General features: G+C 42.3%; 1 protein-coding gene across 1 annotated transcript in view; it reads left to right on the forward strand.

The window, feature by feature from the left end:
- Positions 1 to 17,059, forward strand: part of SUGP1 (SURP and G-patch domain containing 1) — a 64,890-nt gene extending 47,831 nt beyond the window's left edge. Inside the window, exons 7-14 of the mRNA XM_069767698.1 lie at positions 8,633 to 8,750; positions 8,882 to 9,207; positions 9,295 to 9,401; positions 10,586 to 10,763; positions 10,892 to 10,998; positions 12,989 to 13,134; positions 15,485 to 15,614; positions 16,817 to 17,059. Coding sequence (XP_069623799.1) covers positions 8,633 to 8,750; positions 8,882 to 9,207; positions 9,295 to 9,401; positions 10,586 to 10,763; positions 10,892 to 10,998; positions 12,989 to 13,134; positions 15,485 to 15,614; positions 16,817 to 16,843 — 1,139 coding nt within the window. The 3' untranslated portion in view covers positions 16,844 to 17,059. The remainder of the gene's footprint in view (positions 1 to 8,632; positions 8,751 to 8,881; positions 9,208 to 9,294; positions 9,402 to 10,585; positions 10,764 to 10,891; positions 10,999 to 12,988; positions 13,135 to 15,484; positions 15,615 to 16,816) is intronic.
- The last annotated feature ends 3,386 nt before the right edge of the window (positions 17,060 to 20,445 follow it).

Consider the following 20,445-nt stretch of genomic DNA (forward strand, 5'->3'; position numbering starts at 1 on the left):
GTCTTTGAAAACTATTTTTGAGGCATAGTGCAAAGCTCAGAAGGGAAGAAACGTCATACTACAGTGCAGATTTTGCTGCACTTGTTTGAGGGTGCCCTGTTACATTGCCAGAGCCCCTGAGGTGCCAACACATCAGAACCCCCCCCACATAAGTGACCCCATTTTACAAACTAAACGTCTCAATTAATTCATCTAGGGGTGCAGTGATTATATTGACACAACAGGTGTGTCACAGACTTTTATACCATTGGGCAGTGAAGATAAAATAATTTTACATTTTTACCACCAAGATTCTGTTAGCCCCAAGTTTTACATTTTCATACTGGGAAAAGGTAAAATTGGCACCAAAATTAGTCCCACAATTTCTACTGAATATGGCAGTACCCCATATGTGGCTCTACAGTACTACGTAGCGTTCTGTCCCTCCCGAGTCTCTCCGTATGGCTATCTGCCTCCTGGAAAGCAGATTTTCCCCCTCAAGTGACCCCATTTTGGATATTTATAACCCTTTGGGAATTTATCTACAGATGTAGTGAATATCTTTACTCCATGGGTGTTTTCCAGAAACAAGCAACAGTGGATGTTGTTGAGTGAAAATTGCAAACTACCATTGTAGTGACCAGTATGCTGTAGTGACCAGTATGCTGTAGTGACCAGTATGCTGTAGTGACCAGTACATTATGCCCAGCTCATGTTCTTGGAGACACGCACCTGTAAGTTAGATGGGCTCTCATCACTACAGAAATGCCAAACATGTGGGCACTAAATGTGTTTTAAGCACACACTGGGGCTTAGAAGGGAGGGTTTTTTTGGATTTTGGAGCAGAGAATTTGCTGAATTTCTTTTAGGGGCAAGGAGCCATTTTGCTTTTCCAAAGACTTTGTGCTACCAGTAAGTGGAAACTCTCTATATTTCTGTTACCTGATGATGAACCTGAGTGGGGACTTGCTTTTTTTGTGGATTGATTTGAAGCTTTTATTGGGAACATTTATGATCACATTTATCCGGCACTATACGCTGAGCACTTACATCGGGGGTTCCATTTAAATTTCAGAGTGACGTGACAGATGAAACCCCCGATGGATCCATTCACTATAATGAGGCAGTAGAGTTACTCTGGACTCCATCTGGCCTCTGTTCAGCAGTGTCATTTTCAGTAGAGCATAAAACCGTGGCCAACGGCACTTTTATGCAATCCTAAAAAGACGGACACTGCAAGATCACAGGTCCTATGGTGTCCACAGTGCCTCCATCTACCTCATTATAGGAAATCTTCCGCCGGGGGTTCTGTCTGAATCACATATGTCAGATTTACACAGAAACCCCTGTGTAAGCTCTCAGCGTAGAGCGCAGGATAAATGTGCACTAAGCCTTACTGCGGTCTTTGGGAGGCAGGATGAAAAAATCAACAGCAGGTGAAGAATTGGTTTTATTTATTTTTTTACGCCATTCCTTGTGCAGTATAAGTGATTAGTAACTATTACTATGCAGAATTATTAGGCAACTTAATAAAAACCAAACATATTCCCATCTCACTTGTTTTTTTTCACCAGGTAAACCAATATGACTGCACAAAATTTAGAAATAAACATTTCTGACATGCAAAAACAAAACCCCGAAAAATTAGTGACCAATATAGCCACTTTTCTTCATGACGACACTCAGCAGCCTTCCATCCATAGATTTTGTCAGTTGCTTGATCTGTTTACGATCAACATTGCGTGCAGCAGCCACCACAGCCTCCCAGACACTGTTTTATAGAGGGGGTTTTATAGACCCAACAATGCAGACAAGCTGAAGGCTGCTGCTATCAAAGCCACCTGGGCTTCCATAACACGTCAGCAGTGCCACAGGCTGATCACCTCCATGCCACGCCGAATTGATGCAAAAGGATCCCTGACCAAGTACTGACAGCATTTACTGAACATACATTTCAGTAGGCCAACATTTCGGGTTTTAAAATCATTTTTCAAGCTGGTGTTATAAAGTATTCCAATTTACTAAGCTAACTACTTTTGGGTTTTCATTGGCTGTAAGCCATAATCATCAACATAAACAGAAATAAACACTTGAAATATTATTATTATTTATTTATATAGCACCATTAATTCCATGGTGCTGTACATGAGAAAGAAGTTACATACAGGGTTATAGATATCGATTACAGTAAGCAGGTTTACATTGACAGACTGGTACAGTGGGGAGAGGACCCTGTCCTTGCAGACTCACATTCTATGGGATAGTGGGGAGAGACAGAAGGTAGGGGCGAGGCGGCGGCTCTGGCGATGGCGAGGCGGTGGAAATAGATTACTCTGTTTGCAATGACTCTCTAAAATATTCGAGTTTCACTTTCCATTACGTCCCTCAGGCCAGCACCCTGGAGGACGTCCTTCCTTGACCTATAGCGGGACAGGATCATAGAGAGGTTAAAAGGACCCTCCCACCTCCACCCTCCAGTGTTTTTCCTGTCCCTACAGGGACGGTTGTATGAGAGGTTGCTCCTAGAGCGAAGATAGCCTGTGGATTCTCTTTCCCCTGTCAAGTGGTCCGTGGCTGACACCTCACTGGGTAGAGGTCCCTCAGCTATCAGTGCTGTACCAGATGGACTCGGAGTTCGGGGGTCTCAGCCTTCCCTTTTCCTGGTCAGACGGACCATGGCTGACTCCTCTTTGAGAGGTTCCTCAGCCAACAGCCTGTGTAATGGGCTTAGGGGGATCGTGCGGCAGGTCCAATCCTTCCCCCTGTCAAGTAGCCCAGGGTGGAAACTCCCCGGTGGGGAGTCCCTCAGCCCCAGAGACCAGTCGAGCGGATGGGCTCCTGGGTAGAGCCGCCTCCTCCCAGTGGGGGGCTCTCGGCTCGGACGCCGACCAGCAAAACACTGCTACTTCCGAAAGTCATGTGGTGGAGAAGGCCATTGCGCTTCCAGTGACCGACGTCAGAGAGGAGCGCCGGCACTTAGGATCGGCGTGCGTTCCACGATGGAACACGGAAGGGGGCACAGGCAGTAATGCAGCATTTCTGACGGGACGCCGCTTCCTTCCACGGTAGGCTCTCGGCGTTACCAGCTCCCCCTGTCTTCTAGCAGGTATGGAGCCAGCACAGGTGAGTGCATGGTTTAATGTTGCATTGATGGCCTGGGCCTCTGGGCTGACTCTAGTCTCAGGCCTTGGTGCCAAAGCTGTACCTGGAGCTAGGCCTTGGACCTCTAGGCTGTGGTGAGGCCATACGTCCAGGCTACATCTCATGACTGGACTTCAGTTTGTTGCAGGTCTTGTCTGCACAGAGCCTTATGATTGGGCTTCAGAGTGACTTTTTGGAAGCATGCTTTCCATTTTCTGGTTCAATAAGCAAGCGTTTCACTTTTCTTTGCAACTTAACTACTCCATCCATAGGAGGACACAGGGTGTTAAATTGGCACATTGTCTCCATGAAGACTGCCCTCCAGCTGCGGCTCATTAATTAGCTCCTTCGGGTGGAGTCAGTCTGACAAATGAGATGTACTGTTCAGAGTGGAGATTTATCTGGAACTCTGATAGATTGCTCTTTTGCTTAAAAGTGTAAGTCTGGTCTCTTGTTTGGCACCTTCAGGCATGGCCTAGTCATACTGCTTCTATGCATCGTATTGAGTGCCTCCGTGCATAATACTGCATCATAGTGCCTCTATGCATTATATTGAGTGCCTCTGTGCATAATACTGCTTCTATGCATCATATTGAGTGCCTCCGTGCATAATACGGCATCATAGTGCCTCTATGCATTATATTGAGTGCCTCCGTGCATAGTACTGCATCATAGTGCCTCTATGCATCATATTGAGTGCCTCCGTGCATAATACTGCATCATAGTGCCTCTATGCATTATATTGAGTGCCTCCGTGCATAGTACTGCATCATAGTGCCTCTGCATCATATTGACTGCCTCTGTGCATGATTCTGCATCATAGCACATCTATGCATCATATTGAGTGCCTCTGTGACATCATACGGCATCATACTGTTTCATAGTCACTTCGTGTATCATATTACATCATATTTCTTCATTGTTCCTATATGCATCATAGCACTTCATAGTTACTTCATGCATCATATTGCATTATATTGCTTCATGGTTCCTATATCCATCATGGTGCTTCATTGTTCCTATATGCATCATAGCGCTTCATAGTTACTTCATGCATCATATTGCATCATATTGCTTCATGGTTCCTATATGCATCATGGTGCTTCATTGCTCCTATATGCATCATAGCGCTTCATAGTTACTTCATGTATCATATTGCTTCATGGTTCCTATATGCATCATGGTGCTTCATTGTTCCTATATGCATCATAGTGCTTTATATTGCCTTTCTGCATCATATTGCTTCATGGTTCCTATGTGCATCATAGCGCTTCATAGTGACTCTGTGCATCATTTTGCATCACTGTTCCTATATGCATCATAGTGCTTCATATTGCCTTTCTGCATCATATTGCATCATATTGCTTCATGGTTCCTATGTGAATCATTACGCTTCATAGTGACTCTGTGCATCATTTTGCATCACTGTTCCTATATGCATCATAGTGCTTCCGATTGCCTTTGTGCACTAAATTACAGCATATTGCTTCATGGTTTCTATACGCATCATAGCGCTTCATATTGCCTTTGTGCTTCATGGTTCCTATATGCATCATAGCGCTTCATATTGCCTTTGTGCTTCATGGTTCCTATATGCATCATAGCGCTTCATATTGCCTTTGTGCTTCATGGTTCCTATATGCATCATAGCGCTTCATATTACCTTTGTGCATTATTTTTCAGCAGATTGCTTCATGGTTTCTACATGCATCATATTGCTTCTTTGTTCCTATATGCATCATAGTGCTTCAAGTTGCCTTTGTGCATCATATTTCTCCATAGTTGCTATATGCATCATAGCACTTCTTAGTAACTTTGTGCATCATATTGCTTCATTGCCTCATAGTTCCTATATGCATCATTTTGCATCATAGGGTTTCGGTGCCCTTTGCAGAGCAGGGGGTATCATTAGTGTGCCGGACTTGGTGCCTTTTTCGCCTCTGGCTGTGAGCCAATGGGTCAGACCTTCTGTCTGGTGCCTTGTTGTGTGGCCGCACATTGTATCTTCGGCCTACAACTTCACATTAGTGTCTTGGGCCTCAACTCCGGATATGGAGTCCTTGTGTTTTCGGACCCAGATCCAGCTTCTGTTACTTCTTTCTTTACAACAGGGCTTAGTCAAGCAAACAGATATGCTTGAATTGGCTTAGTAAAATTTGCATTTCTTCTGTTTGGAACAGATCTCTCAGGTAGGTTCTACCTTGAGTGCTAAAGGCAAGTCTATTACATAATTAGCTTTATAAGATGACATATGTCATTTTGGTACATCCTATAATCCTATAAAAGGACATACTTCTGTCCTGGGAGTGGAAGATCCCACGAGTTGGAAGTAAGGATTCCTTCCGCCTCAGAATGCTTTGCCCTAAGATATTAGGACCATCTACAATTTGCATAGTTTTAGGCGCTCCCTTAAGACACATTTGTTCAGAGCGGCCTATCACGTTCCCTAATAAGTCATTTTATGTTTGTGTGTGTGTAGCCCATTCACTATCTCCATCTATCCCCCACCCCCTGAAGATGGCTGGCCATCATTGTAAATAAAATATTGTTGATACACACCTGTACTTTGTATCTTCCCCGCCTCATTGTAGATTGTCAGCTTTCACGAGCAGGGTCGTTTTATTTTGCTTTAATTATTATGTGGTTGTTACTTATGACTGTGTTTGAAACTGTCAAACTGTAAAGCACTGCGATATATATTGACACTATATAAATAAAGTTTATTATTGTTATTATTAATCCTTCCCAAACTCCACATTTGGCAATCGGACAGATTCTTGTCCCATAAGTCTGTTGCGTTATGTTTACCAGGGACATCACCACTGCCTTCTGTACCTTGTGGTGAAGCAGCAGCACTGTGTCGTGTGGCAGAGGATCCCAATCTCGAGGCTCTTACAGCAGTCACGGCTCCTAAGATAAATGAATCTGTATCCAGGGCTCTTACAGTTAAGACCCCATAGTCTCACTGCCTCACAGTAGATAATCTCCCTCTGTGATGAGGAAGAAACCTACTTTTCTCTAGCCATGGATTATGGTTACTCCCACAATGGCAGTCTGAGTGTATAAAAATCCCTGAGAAGATTGCCTCTTGGGATATGTATGTGCGTATATGCAGATATGGACAAATAAGTTGACATACTTATAATGTCTGGACCAATGACTCGTATAAATGCAGTTTCGAATAATTTCAAGTGTCGGAAGATTTTACCAGCACCACCTTCACCACCACCTTCATCGATTCAGAGTCCAGACTCCCTGTGTCTAACATCAGTAAAACGGGAGTAATGATCCACGTTTCTTTCAGCGCTTCTAAAGAGAAGCGCGACGTTGGTAATGGCAGGAGATATTACCTGCCGGATGGTGTATTCCTTAGTTTCAACAATATATAACCCTTACTTGGGGTTAGACATCTAAGGATTTGGAATAGACGTGATCTCCTGGATGAGTAATGTGCGTACATCCCAATTCTCTGCCATTATCCATGTACTAACTGTTATTGGTTTGATCTTCCCGCAGTCCAGGGCCTCTGTTCTGCAGGTCTCCTTGTAGTACGGTAAGCTGGTCTGTAACCAAGGTTTAACCTGAGCCCAGAAGGACCGATGAAGGAACAGTCCTGTTATAAGCACATGGAGCTTATTATTGGTCGGTACAGTCCTCATGGTGTGGTGGCTGGGACTTTCACCATATTTTGCTGGGCAATAAGGTTCTCTAACCCTATTCTGGGGCTGCGATGTCTATAAGTATCACAATAAATAACTTGCTGTGGTTCATTATTGGTATTGGAGTACAATGGGTGTATTTCACTCTCTACTTCTGATACTTATTTCGTTTACCACATTTCATACTGAAATTGGCTATTATAGATGTATATCAGACACTACGGTGATTCTCTTTGCGGATCTCTTTAGATATCTATGGTTTTTCTGATCTTTCAGATCATTTATTTATCATCTAGTCCGGTTTTTGCCTTGGACTTTGATTCCTGGCTTCTGTACCCACCCTGGGAGAGTTGCTTTGGTATTCTCCAGGGTGCTGGCCTGAGGGACGTAATGGAAAAAGGGAATTACACTTACCGGTAATTCGGTTTCCAGGTAGTCCCTCAGGACAGCACCCATAGTTCCCTCCCTTATGTTTCTCTTTTTAGGCTTGCACGGGATTAATCTTCCGGCAGATCGTTCATCCTTTGGTTCACCATGGCTCGAAATTAAGATGGAGGCGTTAAAGGGTTTACTACACACGTGTTTGTAAGGGCATGTATAGACCATTTATTTCCATCCTTCGGTGGTACTTTGAAACAACACTGGAGGGTGGAGGTGGGAGGGTCCTTTTAACCTCTCTATGATACTGTCCCGCTATAGGTCAAGGAAGGACGTCCTCCAGGGTGCTGTCCTGAGGGACTACCTGGAAACCGAATTACCGGTAAGTGTAATTCCCTTTTTTTGTATAGAAGAACTTAAATAAATTAACTTTTTGATGATATTCTAATTTTGTGAGAAGCACTTGTATGTCTGATGCAGTTAATATGACTGCTTTCAATATATCCATTGAGCCATGTCATTTTTCACAGTTGCACAAAGGCAATTTGTCCATGTTCACATTTAAAAGAATAGAAAAGGTCCACAAACCAGTTACGGGAAGCAATTTCAAAAGAAAAATCCTAAACCGAGAGTCCTTTTGGATTCTTATGCTAAATACTAGAACCCTATCAGATCTTGATGTGAGACAAGACATGATTTTACAATATATGTAAGGGTCCTTGTTATGGTCCCATTTTCCTTCTACATGCTTTTTGTTCTAATTGCATATGACCCCAAGTGTAAAAACTGGTTGAGTAAATTCTATTGATCTGCAACCAGCATGTGACTGATATTTAATTCTATGTATAGACATTGTGTTACCATGACTAAGGCTTGTTAAGCCGAAATGCGTTGGTCCAACACCACTGGAGGAACCGCCACTGTTTTAATACCTTCAATAAATTGGAGATTTTATTCTATTTACCTGTCACTTTGTTGGATACCTTTTTTTTTCTACTCTCCATACAAAATAAATGTCACCTGATTGATGGTTTGGCTAACTGCTATCTCTCCCAATTACCCCATAGTAAAAAGTGAGAGCCACTGTCATTCATCTATGGAGCTGGTTTGAGAACAAAATGGATGGCCAGTCAGAAACCACATTCCAAATCCTTATCTCCCCCAACATCATCTGTTGAGCAAGAGTTTGGAGGCCCCCACACATATTGGACTGTCGGCCGATATTGGTGGGCTCAGCCATTGTATGGCACAATATAAGCCCGTACACATTGGACTAAAATCGGCCGAACCTGTCGATATCAGCTGACAACCCTTGTAAGGGGGGGCTTTCATTTGCCAATCACCTGAGTTAAGAATACAAAGTGATAGAAACCATTTATCAGAGCAACCATTTAAAGAGGTTCTGTTGCAAATATTTAAGAGAAAAGCATTTAACGTGTCCAACGCGATTATGTTTTTGACTTCTTACCTTTTAGTTCCTGAGGATGAAGAAACGAAGATGTTTGCAGAGAAGTTAGCTAGCTTTGTGGCAGATGGTGGTCCTGAGGTTGAAGCCATTGCTTTACAAAATAACAGAGAAAACCCTGCCTTTAGGTAACATGTGAACAATATATATATATTTATGGAGCAAAATGCCAATTACAGAGTTGATGAATAGGATATTGTCTGGTCTAGATTTGTGTTTTCTCAGACTTAATACACAATTTTTTTTCTGTCCCTTGAAGATTTTTATATGACACAAATGGCAAAGGTTACCAGTATTATAAAATGAAGGTGGAGGAATTCAGACGAGCCAAGCAATCTTCTACGGACAATCATACCTTACCAGATTTTAAGCGAAAGTTAGCGCCAGCTTCCTCACCGATGACGTCTGCTACTCACCCCCCCACTTCCTCATCTACTACTAGTCCACCAACACAGCCACAGTCCACAGAGCAAGCATCTGCAAAAAAGAAGAGAAAGAGTCGGTGGGGGCCTGAGGAAGACAAAACGGAGTTGCCTCCTGTTGCTGTGATTAGTGAACCCTCCGATACCACCAGTCTTCTAACAGGTGAGATGGCTTTAGAAAGCGTATATGATTGCTACCCAGGTACTAGATTCAGAGCCTAATTTCCAATTCCCCTTGTTTTATTTTTAGTCCAGGATTTGAAAGGCTTAGGATATGAGAATAGAAAGCCAGTGGGCTTGGTTGGGGTCACGGAATTATCTGATGCCCAAAAGAAACAGATAAAAGAACAGCAAGAGGTAGGAAACTTTACTCTTCTGTATAGTGAACGGTGAAAAAGCGAATCTGCTGACAAATGATGGTTTTCCCTTTAACTGTAAAATAGGAAAGCTATCCTTCCCATGGTGCGATTCTTTTGTAATGCAACCAGATCCAGGCAGCCACAAAAATGTGCTGCCTTCCATTGTCAAAGGCATAAAAGGGTGAAGGTCAATTTTAGACCAGCTAAATGTATCGTGCAATTGTATTGTATACTACATTGGAAATGTCAGTTTACATATCTTTGTATGTGGGTAAACTATAATGCTCAAGTAATATGTCCCATTACGTTTCAGTGTTTTGTTTTTTCTTCACGTTTGTGCTACGAGATCCTTCATGTAGTCTAATACTGATACCATACTCTCCTCCTGTATTTCTAATTCTCTTTATACAGATAATAATGAGCGGCAGCAAGTCTTTTTCTCTTTCTTTTATTAAAGGGCTTGTCCAGACTTGGGACAAAAGTTTGCAGTCACTCCAGACTCAGCTGGCTTCTCTCAATTCACTTCTCTTGCAGGGCTATGGAGTTGGTGGTGGAGTTGGTAAGCCAAACCTCTGACTCCCGACTTCTCAATTTCCCTGACTCCTGACCCCACAGCACTGGTCACTACTGAGCATATATGTAAAGTACAGTACAGAGTCATCTCCACTGAAAGCTGAGATCCTTAGATCAGGAACAGGACAGACATTTATAGGACATTTCATCACTTTCCCAAATTATTCTGAAAACATTTGGAGTTGGAGATGGTACATTTTTTTTTTATGGACTCCATCAAAATGGACACCAACTTCAACTCCACAACTCGGACTCCACAGCCCTGCTATTGAGAGAAGCTGAACACCTCTAGTCAGCACATGACCACAAGTATGCAATTCACATGCATGCGGTCACATAATCGCACACTCGCGCTATTACTACCAGGAAATTGTAACAGCGTGTAGACCACTCGCTGTTACAAATCAGCAGTCTGCAATCCCAAACTTGGACAAACCCATTAATGGATGCTCCTTGCAGATGTTGTCCTTGGTGGGATTTGAACCCAGGACTTCGGCGCTGCAAGGCTATCCACTGAGCCACCATATTGAGTTAGTAGAAAAATGTATTTGCCTTTTTACTACCCCTTTAATGATTGCATGCTTACATATCTCGCCATTTTCTGTTCAGATGCAGCAAATGTATGACCTGATAATGAAGCACAAGCAGGCCATGCAGGATGTGCAGCTCTTGTGGGAGAATGCTATGAAACAACATCAGCATGACTATGACAGTGATGAAGAAGTTGATAATGAACTAGGCACCTGGGAACACCAGTTGAGAAGAATGGAAATGGGCAAGACAAGGGGTAAAGTATATGGTGTCATCTTGTAATATCTGTACATGTAACCGCACCACACAGCGATACAAAATGCTATGTGGCAACGCAGATAGATTGAAAGCACATCTATGTGATCACATTTTCTTTTCTCACAGAATGGGCAGAACAGCTGACCGAAATGGGTCGTGGTAAGCATTTTATTGGGGATTTCTTGCCTCCAGATGAGCTAGAGAAATTTATGGAGACATTCAAGGCTCTTAAGGTAACAGTGTGAAACAACTTTGTAGGACAGTGCTACAACTTGCTGCTCAAACAGCTCGATTTATCAAACATGCAAAACTTTAATAGATCATTGAAAAGTCTTAAAATATGGTGGTATTTTTAGCTATATTTGCACCCAAATTGTTCGTTTGGGTGAGGACTAAAGTCTAGCACAACAACATACAGTTATGGCCTCAGATATGGAGCAGGTGACTGTTGTAATACACTGTTGACATCCCTCTGAGGGTTGCCATTAAACAGAACGCCAGTCCCTGCTGTTTGAAGGGATCGTTCACCACTTTTTACATGCTAAACTGGCTACATCATGATCAAGTGGCCGAAGAGCTGAATAAAATGTAGTTATTTTTTATTTCTCATATTTGTTGCAGAGATATCGACTTGTAAATTTTAGATGCTCTTTTATCCCTATATGAAGTTGCCCAATTATATGGCAGTGTCATACAGGGGAACAGACAAAAAAAACTCCCCCAGAGAAACTCGAAACGTGATTTTTCAGTGTAAAGTGGAAGACTCTCATGTCTAAACTTATCACACTGAGAGCTCACTGCTGACACTGTCATTACAAGCACCAGGAGAGGGGGAGAGCGCTGCTATATTGTCATTAATTGCCAAACTCTGCATCTATCCCAGGCATCAGGGAATAATGCCACGGTACCTGGCTGAGATATCGAACGGTGTTTGCAACACTGCTCACACCCGCTCTCCTCTCCCTGCACTGTTGTCATTACATTATGAATGATATTAAAGGGGAGAGATTTAGTGTGCGAGCAGTTTGTCGCATACATCTCTATGGATCTATGCCAGCTATCGGGGCATTATTACCAATGCCTGGCATAGATCCAAAGCGTTGTATGTAATGACGCACAGCACAGCTTTCCTCTCCCGATGCTTGTATTGATAGTAAGTAGCTATGACATCTGTGTGATAAGGTTAGACATTTGAGGCTTACCACATCACACTGAAAAAGCCAGTTTCTCTGGGGGAGTTTGTGTTTTGTTTTCCCCGTCTTATAATTGGGCAACATCATATAGAGGAAAAAGAATGCATCCATAGAAAAATCTATCAATGCCCCTCGGTAGAAATTGAAATTTAACATTAAACTTTGTAAGACAAAATCTTGCAATGAAGATGAAAAATAAAATAATTACATCAAGCATGTAAAAACTGGTGCGAGGTGCTGCAGACAACAGTAATCAAGGCATTTAAGAGAGTGACAGAGGAAAGGGACTCCCTTTTATTCCTGTATTGATCTTGCCTTGTTGTGTAATCATGGGGTGCCGATGAGTTGCTGTGGAAGATAGGGGCCTAAAAGTGTCCCCAGGTCTTACCATGATAGTACACCTTTGGCCTGACATGGGATGCCTGTATGTTTTATGATGAAGTATTGCGGTGTATTATAAGAGCACTTGAGCTCAAATATTTAACAAAAATTGTGCCAAAAAAAAAGTACAAAACCACTTTCTTTTTCTTTGGGCTGGTATTATTTATTAGCGGGTGTTTGAACATTTATTTTCACCTTTTATTTTTACATTAATACTGACTGCTAATATTGGCCCTTTAATGGCATTGCCCTTCATTTTCCGTTTTTATACCGTACTATTATGTCTTGTTGGGAACGGAGTGGGGGTTTAGGCCCGGTGTATTCTTTGTAGGCACTTTTGTTCATTTTTAAATATTTGTATTCCTTTGTCTGTGTTAGTGAGAATTAGATACTTTCCGAATGATACTTTATGGTGGAATAGACTTTCCTTGATTGGGATGAGGATGGCTTGTCCCTTATCACACACCACATAGCTTCTTGGCTATTATTGCAAAGTGTGAAGGACCCCATTATTGGTCAGTAGGGCTTGTCTGGTGCCGCCGGCATCCACTGGTTGATGGACCTGGCAAAGTTCTGTGGCTTCTGCGATAAATGCAAGGCAAGTAAATCATATCAGTAAAGTGTTACTTTTCTCTGGCCTCTGTTATAGGAGGGACGTGAGCCTGACTATTCAGAATACAAGGAGTTTAAACTGACAGTGGAGAACATTGGATACCAAATGCTAATGAAGATGGGCTGGAAAGAAGGAGAAGGGTTGGGTTCTGAGAGCCAAGGTATTAAGAACCCTGTTAACAAGTAAGTTTTTAAAGATGTTTAACAATCTTAGAACTTATGCTGACAAAGTAGCAAGACAAGATTCTTCTAGGTTAGTTTTGTTGTGGTTGCTCTTTCCTGAAATGTTGTGGAAATTAGTATGTCCTCCAAAAGCGGGTCTTAGTGTTGGGTTTAATGTGATGCTGGGATACAGTTACTGTTTTGTGATTCTATATGGCTGCCTCCTGCACTAAGGAATAATATTTGGGTGACTGAACAGACCACATTGCTGCTTTTGGAAAGACTATGATCCTGCACTTTAAGTTCACATATGAAACGGAGGCTCATGAGGACTGTAATCCTTACCATATTATATACATAGGGAACTGTGCTTTGAGTTACTGTGTATCAACCGCATGTTAATAAAGCTTCCATTTATACAACAAATAAATAGACCTACAAAATGAAACAGGCGTCAAGAGAAAAATCGATCACATGATGAAACACATGCACCTGTTCATACTTGTCTTGTTCTGTTTGGAGGTGCTGGTCAGTCTTTTTGGTATATGGCATATGGCATCAAAAGTGGGGCAGGCTTAATTCATCTGTTACACTAGGGGTGTCGAGCATGCTGCCCAAGCTGAGGCTGTCCTCTCCAGCCCAAGGGGTACTGGAGCTTCTGAGACAGCAGAGGATTGTGCCAGCACCCCATAATGTCCTCATGCCAGAACACAGTGTGTTGGAGCCGAGGTGTCTTTCCTTCGCTGCTGGTGGTAGGTGAATATGGAGAGGAGGAATTTTTAACCCCTTCTCAACATCCACCGTGCATGTACGATGCAGTGAACGTTGATTCCCGCAAACGACCAAACATACGGCGCAATGATGGCACCATCTTCCTGTTTTTTTCTGTATAACATACCTGACACCCTGCTGTAATGCCCACAATCTGTACTGGCACTATTGAACACCTGAGATACCGATGACAATAGTACCAGCGGTATTTACATGGTTATTTGAGGGAGGTGGCTCCCTATTTAATCTCCTTTCAACAATGGCAACCCAAGACCTTTGGGTCAGCCAGCTATGGTGGCCTAGTAAGTGAAGTGTCAGTAAAAAAACTGACAGATCTAATATCCTGCAGTACAGAAGTATTGCATGATATCAGGTCAGCAATTAGCCAAGTAAAACTCCCATAAGGAATAAGTAAAAAAAAAAAATCTAAAACATGAAAAAATAATAGTAAATAAATCTTCATAAAAATGTAAAATAAATAAACCCCTTTTGGCATCATCACCGAAACTATAAAACTATTCTACAACCTATACAATGAGTTAAAAAAAAAAAAAACACTGACAAACGTGAAAAATGTAGCTTTTTCATTATACTGGTGCAAAAAAATGGAATGCAAGGTATTAAAAAAGTTGTATAACAAAATGGTATCACTGAAAACCTCCTCTAATTCCGCAAGGAATGCAGGCTGTACTGTGTGCCCCATTTACCTGGCTGAGCTTGAGAACCCTGTATTATAAGGTTACATCATAACAATTATAGCAACAAATATACTGTACATGTATAGAAACCTACAATGAATTCTTCCATAACTACACCACAGAAAAGCATGAAGGTCAAGTGTGAACGATAAAGGTGCCTAGTCCACGTAACACAGTTTTAAGGCTGTGGATATTATTCTAAATAATAACTCGTCTTGCCACTAGAGGGCAATGTAGAATAACCTTTACCGCAAATATAAAATTCTGTGGCCCGTATTTATAAAAAATGGCATAGTCTGCGCCCAGTCTTTCATGCACTTCCTTCAACACCCCCACACCATCTTTATCAAATATTGCACATTAATGAGCACAACTTTTAAGCATGGTAACATACCTCCCAATAATAAGAGCCAAAGACCACTGTGTCAGATGTTTCATCATAATGTAGACATTTTTGAACAAATCAATTCCATTCTTTTTCTAAGACCGCTATGACTTATCTAGAATATACCATTTTTTTTGCACTTGTTTAAGAGCAATCAGAAATATGTTGTACTTTACTCCAAAAATGTTAACCACGCCGTTTTGTAATTTTTACATTTTGGCACTGATAATAAAAAATGGTGTAATGTCCTATAAATTTGCCACACACATTTTTGCACTAAAATTTGATCGCAAACGCTTTCAATACATATCTCCAGGACAAGTCAAGACCAGTTTTTTCATATTTATCCACTCTATGCCGTCAGAGATCGTAAAAACTGTTTTCATTAGCAAATGTATAAAAACTGTGTGGATTAATTTATCTATTAGTGGATTCATAGGCCATCAGTTTAATTTCTTTGCAGGGAAGTATTCTCGTACTTCTGATCTGCAAACTGTCACTTATGCCTGTGTTGCAGGGGCTCTACAACAGTTGATGGGGCAGGTTTTGGCATTGATCGTCCAGCAGAGTTAACGAAAAGTGATGATGAATTTGAAGCTTTCCGGAAAAGAATGATGCTGGCATACCGCTTCCGGCCAAATCCACTGGTAGGTGACATGTGAATATTGTACTAATAGGCCGATTTCTATGGGACAGACTGAAAAAAAGATTTTTGTTTATAGCAAACTTTGAGCAATTCCCATATCACGTGATGGGATGACATCAGAAAATGTATTGCCAAAAAATGATTACAGTTCCAGGGACTAGGAGACTTCAGTGACTAAGTAACTTGGCTTATATCTGTGTTGGCTATATCTATGTCTGTAAGCAAATTTATACAAAATGAGAAGCTTCTTCTGAAGCATAACTGTTTATGGGCTAGATGAATGCGTTTGGCAGTGATTAACTTGACTAGAGACACAATACTTTTGTAATAAAGAGGAATGAGAGTCGAAAGGGTGAAACCTACAGGCTGACAATAACTGTATGGGGGGAAAATGGTTGATCATCTATTCGTTCTGACTACGCACTGCATCATGTTGGCAGCACATTCGCCGATTACACAAGACATCGTGCTGCAGAAAAACCTGACTGTTTTGGCTCATTCATGGATGATTAGTGGCATGTTTAAACGGCCAATTGTCAGCCTGTAAGGCTTTTACGGTTTTTCTGCCTGAGTCAAAATAATCAAAATGCTGATTCATGAAACAGTTTTCCCCAGAATTCAGGAGTAATGCTTCTTGAAATTTTTGCTACATTTGGGCCGCGTGAAAAATGCCATTCTTGGTGAATTAAGGTCTTGACGGTTTTAGGCAAGGGTGTGGGCATGGTTGAGCACAGCCAGTATACAAAATGTGAGTCTTGGTGCATCTGGGCCCAACTCTATTTCAGGACAAGCCACTTTAAGAATGACTCAGTATAATTTTAGCAGGAATTGTGCTATTTGGAACTGATTACATGCTTTTGTATTATATTTGTGTTGGTGTTCCAAACTTTTGGGAGAGTTTATGGGGACTTTGTCTTGTTTCTGTTAAAAACAAAAGAAAAAAAATCAATGAAAATGACTTGAAAAATTTGTAATATTTGTTTGGCCTTTTTATCCCCCTTCAGATCAGTGGGGGTCCCAAAACTCCTACCAATGACTCAAGACTAGTGAGCAGGGCAGAGTTCAGAAAGCAGGAGCGCCACCTGCCTTTCTATTGAAGCCGCCCCTGCCTTCTGAGCTGCTCACTTTACAGCAGTTTTTTTTGCAAACGTTTAGTTACTCTTTAAATCGGTTTTCTAACTTTATTTCATTTTCTATTTGTAGAATAACCCAAGACGCCCCTACTACTAGAAGATTGATCCCATTGGTTTCATACTGTGAGAATGTTGTGCAAGAGCAATTTGATTCATCAGTAATATAAAATACATTCATGTTTCAGGTGGCAATCACTTGTTTGTTGCGATGTTTACAAACCTTCATCAGTTTGGCTTGTAACTTACACCCACCTTTACCTTAGTTTATCGTTCATGGAAAACATAGAATTTAATAAATATGTTTAAGCCGTTATCTGTGTCTTCTTTTTAAGTTGCACATGCAGATTGATATTGTATCAAAAGTTAAAGAAGACCATGCACCAAATTTTTCAGGTGTTGAGTTGGACACAAGATATAATAGGCACTGCAGAGCAGGAAAAAAAAGTGTTTTTTTTCCGTTAATTTTGCATCTCAGTTGTGGAGATATAAACCATCAAAGTATTTGACACCAGAACAGTTAATATGTTGTTAAAGTCCAAGTGGGTATTATGAAAGAGATTTCACTGTGAGTATATACATCTATCTCTGATGCTGACCAATCATAGGCAGGAAGCAATGTAGAATACTCACACCCAAAACCTTAGAACAGGCTCGGCGTGAGCCATGAATTGACAAACTGTTTGTGCTCTCTTTACTGTAGAGTGATGACGTGCTGGAGAACAGCAGATCTGAGTGCGAGGGAAAACTTTAAGCTCTCATCTCCAGCAGGCTGTATCAGGGGAGAGACTCATTACTAGTTACTAGTACTAGAGGCTAGTAACTAGAGACTCATTTCTCTAGTTACTAGAGAGACTAGTAACTCTCCTCTCAAATTCAAATGAGATTTATTGGCAGGACCATACACACATTAGCATTGCTAATGCAAGTGTAGTGCTGTGGACTTTTGCCCTTTCCCCAATTTTGACTGCTGCAAATAAAAGCTGTTAATCACAACCTGGTCTGCTGTGCCCCATCACATGTAATCATTCTGCAGTGATGAGAGCAGGCTGTGTCATTATGTGTCACACAGAGCTTGTTCTATGCTATATTGGAGGTGTGCTCGCTTTACCTTTTGCATGTGATGCCTGCTTATGATTGTCGAAGCTGGTTTGTAACTTGACTTCACCCCACACTGATTGCCAGATATGAGAGCTGAAAACTGTCAGTTAATCACACTCGGGTCTGCTGTGCTCCAGCACTTGTCATCACTCTGCAGTGAGGATGGCAGACTGTTATGTCTCACACTAAGCCTGTTCTAAGCTATTATGGAGATGTGCTGCTCTTTCCTCATTGTGTTGCTACTTGCTTATGATTGGTCAGTGAAGTACATGTCCCCAGTGAAATCTCTGTTAATGCCCACTTGGAGTTTAAAAAAATAATAAAATTGTTTAGGCAGCAAATACTTTGATCACTAATATCGTCACAATGGAGAGGTGAAATTTAAAAAACAGACAAAAAGGTTTTCTTCTGTTCTGCAGTGTCTATTACATTATATGTCCAGTTTAACATGAAAAATTTGGTAAAATGTCCTCTTTAATGCGTACATTGCTGGTCATGAAAGCAGTTGGACAATGGCATACGTTGGCAGGAAAACGTCATCATTGGGGGGGGGGAAAAACTTTGGGTGTCCAACCTAGATGGCAGGGGATTCTTCAGTTCATAGCCTACTGTCTTTCTGATTTTGTTCAGTTTCATACCTTAATATATACTTACCTTGTAATGTCTTCACATCCTGTTCCGTCCAGATGTGTCCGGATGCCAGAATTCCAAGCGACGGAAATTCACCAGCCGCCTTATTGGGACACCCAAGTGATGGATGTCTCAATATTGAAACTGCTGGTGGTACCAACCTCTTGCGCAGTACCACCAGAGGAACACCGTCTCGCGCGCGCGCACACACACACACACACACACACACACACACACACACACACACACACACACACACACACTAACTATACGCCGTACGCAGCCTCTTGCGCGGTACCACCAGCAGAACACCGTCGTGATCATGCCACTGCCGGGGGTAGCCGCTGATTCACTGACTGCTGCCATCTTTGTACAGGACGGGCGCATGCACAGTTTTAGGCTATGTGCACACGATGCGGATTTTTCCGTGCAGAAACGCTGCAGATCTGCACTGTGATGTACAGTACAATGTTATTCAATGGGAAAAAAAAGCTGTGCAGATGGTGCGGAAAAATCAGTGCGGAATTGCTGCGGATTTCAAAGAAGTGCATGTCACTTCTTTTGTGCGGATCTGCAGCGTTTCTGCACCCCTCCATGTTAAAATTCCGCAGTTTCAAAAACCTCAGAAAATCTGCACAAAATCTGCATCAATTCTGCGTAAAAAACGCACAAAATCCGCAGAAAAAACGCGGCAAATCCACGGCTGCGGATTCTACCAGGAGATGCGGATTTTGTGCAGAACATTCTGCACCTCTTTTCCTACGTGTGCATAGAGCCTTAATGTGACTGCCATTATCTGTCTGCACAAAGATGGCGGCGGTCTGATTTACTGCGCCTGCGTGAATTCCGCACAGGCGCAGTGAATCATTCGGCTGATCCCGGCGGCAGATGCATGACATGTCTACGGGCAGAGGAAACCGGTCACATTAAAGGGGTTTTCCCATGAACGTTCATTTTAAAAATTGTCTGGGTCTGACCGTGTACAAGAGCACATGGGGTACACAGGTCAAAGAAGAGATGACATGAGAGGAGAAGACAGCAGATGGGGAGAGAGAAAGCGCAACGAGGTGAGACAGCACAGGGGGAGACAGCTCAAACGGGACAGCACATGAGGGGAGAACACAACACAGGAAGGAGAGAGACATCAAACGGGATAGCACATGGGGTAGACAGGTCAAAGATGAGATGACATGAGAGAAGACAGCAGATGGGGTGAGAGACAGCACAGGGGGAGACAGCTCAAATGGGAAAGCACATGAGAGGAGAACACAGCACAGGAAGGAGAGAGACCTCAAACGGAATAGCACATGGGGTAGACAGGTCAAAGATGAGATGACATGAGAGAAAGTGCACAGGGGTGAGAGACAGCACAGGGGGAGACAGCTCAAATGGGAAAGCACATGAGAGGAGAACACAGCACAGGAAGGAGAGAGACATCAAACGGGATAGCACATGGGGTAGACAGGTCAAAGATGAGATGACATGAGAGGAGAAGACAGCAGATGGGGAGAGAGAAAGCGCAACGAGGTGAGAGACAGCACGGGGAGACGGCTCAAACGGGACAGCACATGAGGGGAGAACACAACACTGGAAGGAGAGACATCAAACAGAGTGGATAGCACATGGGGTAGACAGGTCAAAGAAGAGAGCACAGACGGGAGAAGTCAGCACATGGGGAAAGAGAGAGTGGATAGGTGGGTGAGCACACGGGGGGGGGGGGGGGATCTAGTTGCAATATAAACAGATTTTTTTTTTTCTACCAGCTCACAATTCTGTGTCCGGCTGGAAGTCTCTTAACTGTACAAGGGACCTTTCCCAACTGCTACCATGAACAATAAGCCATTTCTACTAAAATGGTATGTTCTTTACCCAGTCTGAGAGCTGGTGTGGAGAAAAGCTGCAACACAGAGTGGACCTGACAAGTAACATGCATGCATCATATTCTAGGTTAAGGGCCTTTTTTTTTTTTTT

Source organism: Ranitomeya imitator, chromosome 1, assembly GCF_032444005.1.
Source record: "Ranitomeya imitator isolate aRanImi1 chromosome 1, aRanImi1.pri, whole genome shotgun sequence".
NCBI lineage: Eukaryota > Metazoa > Chordata > Amphibia > Anura > Dendrobatidae > Ranitomeya > Ranitomeya imitator.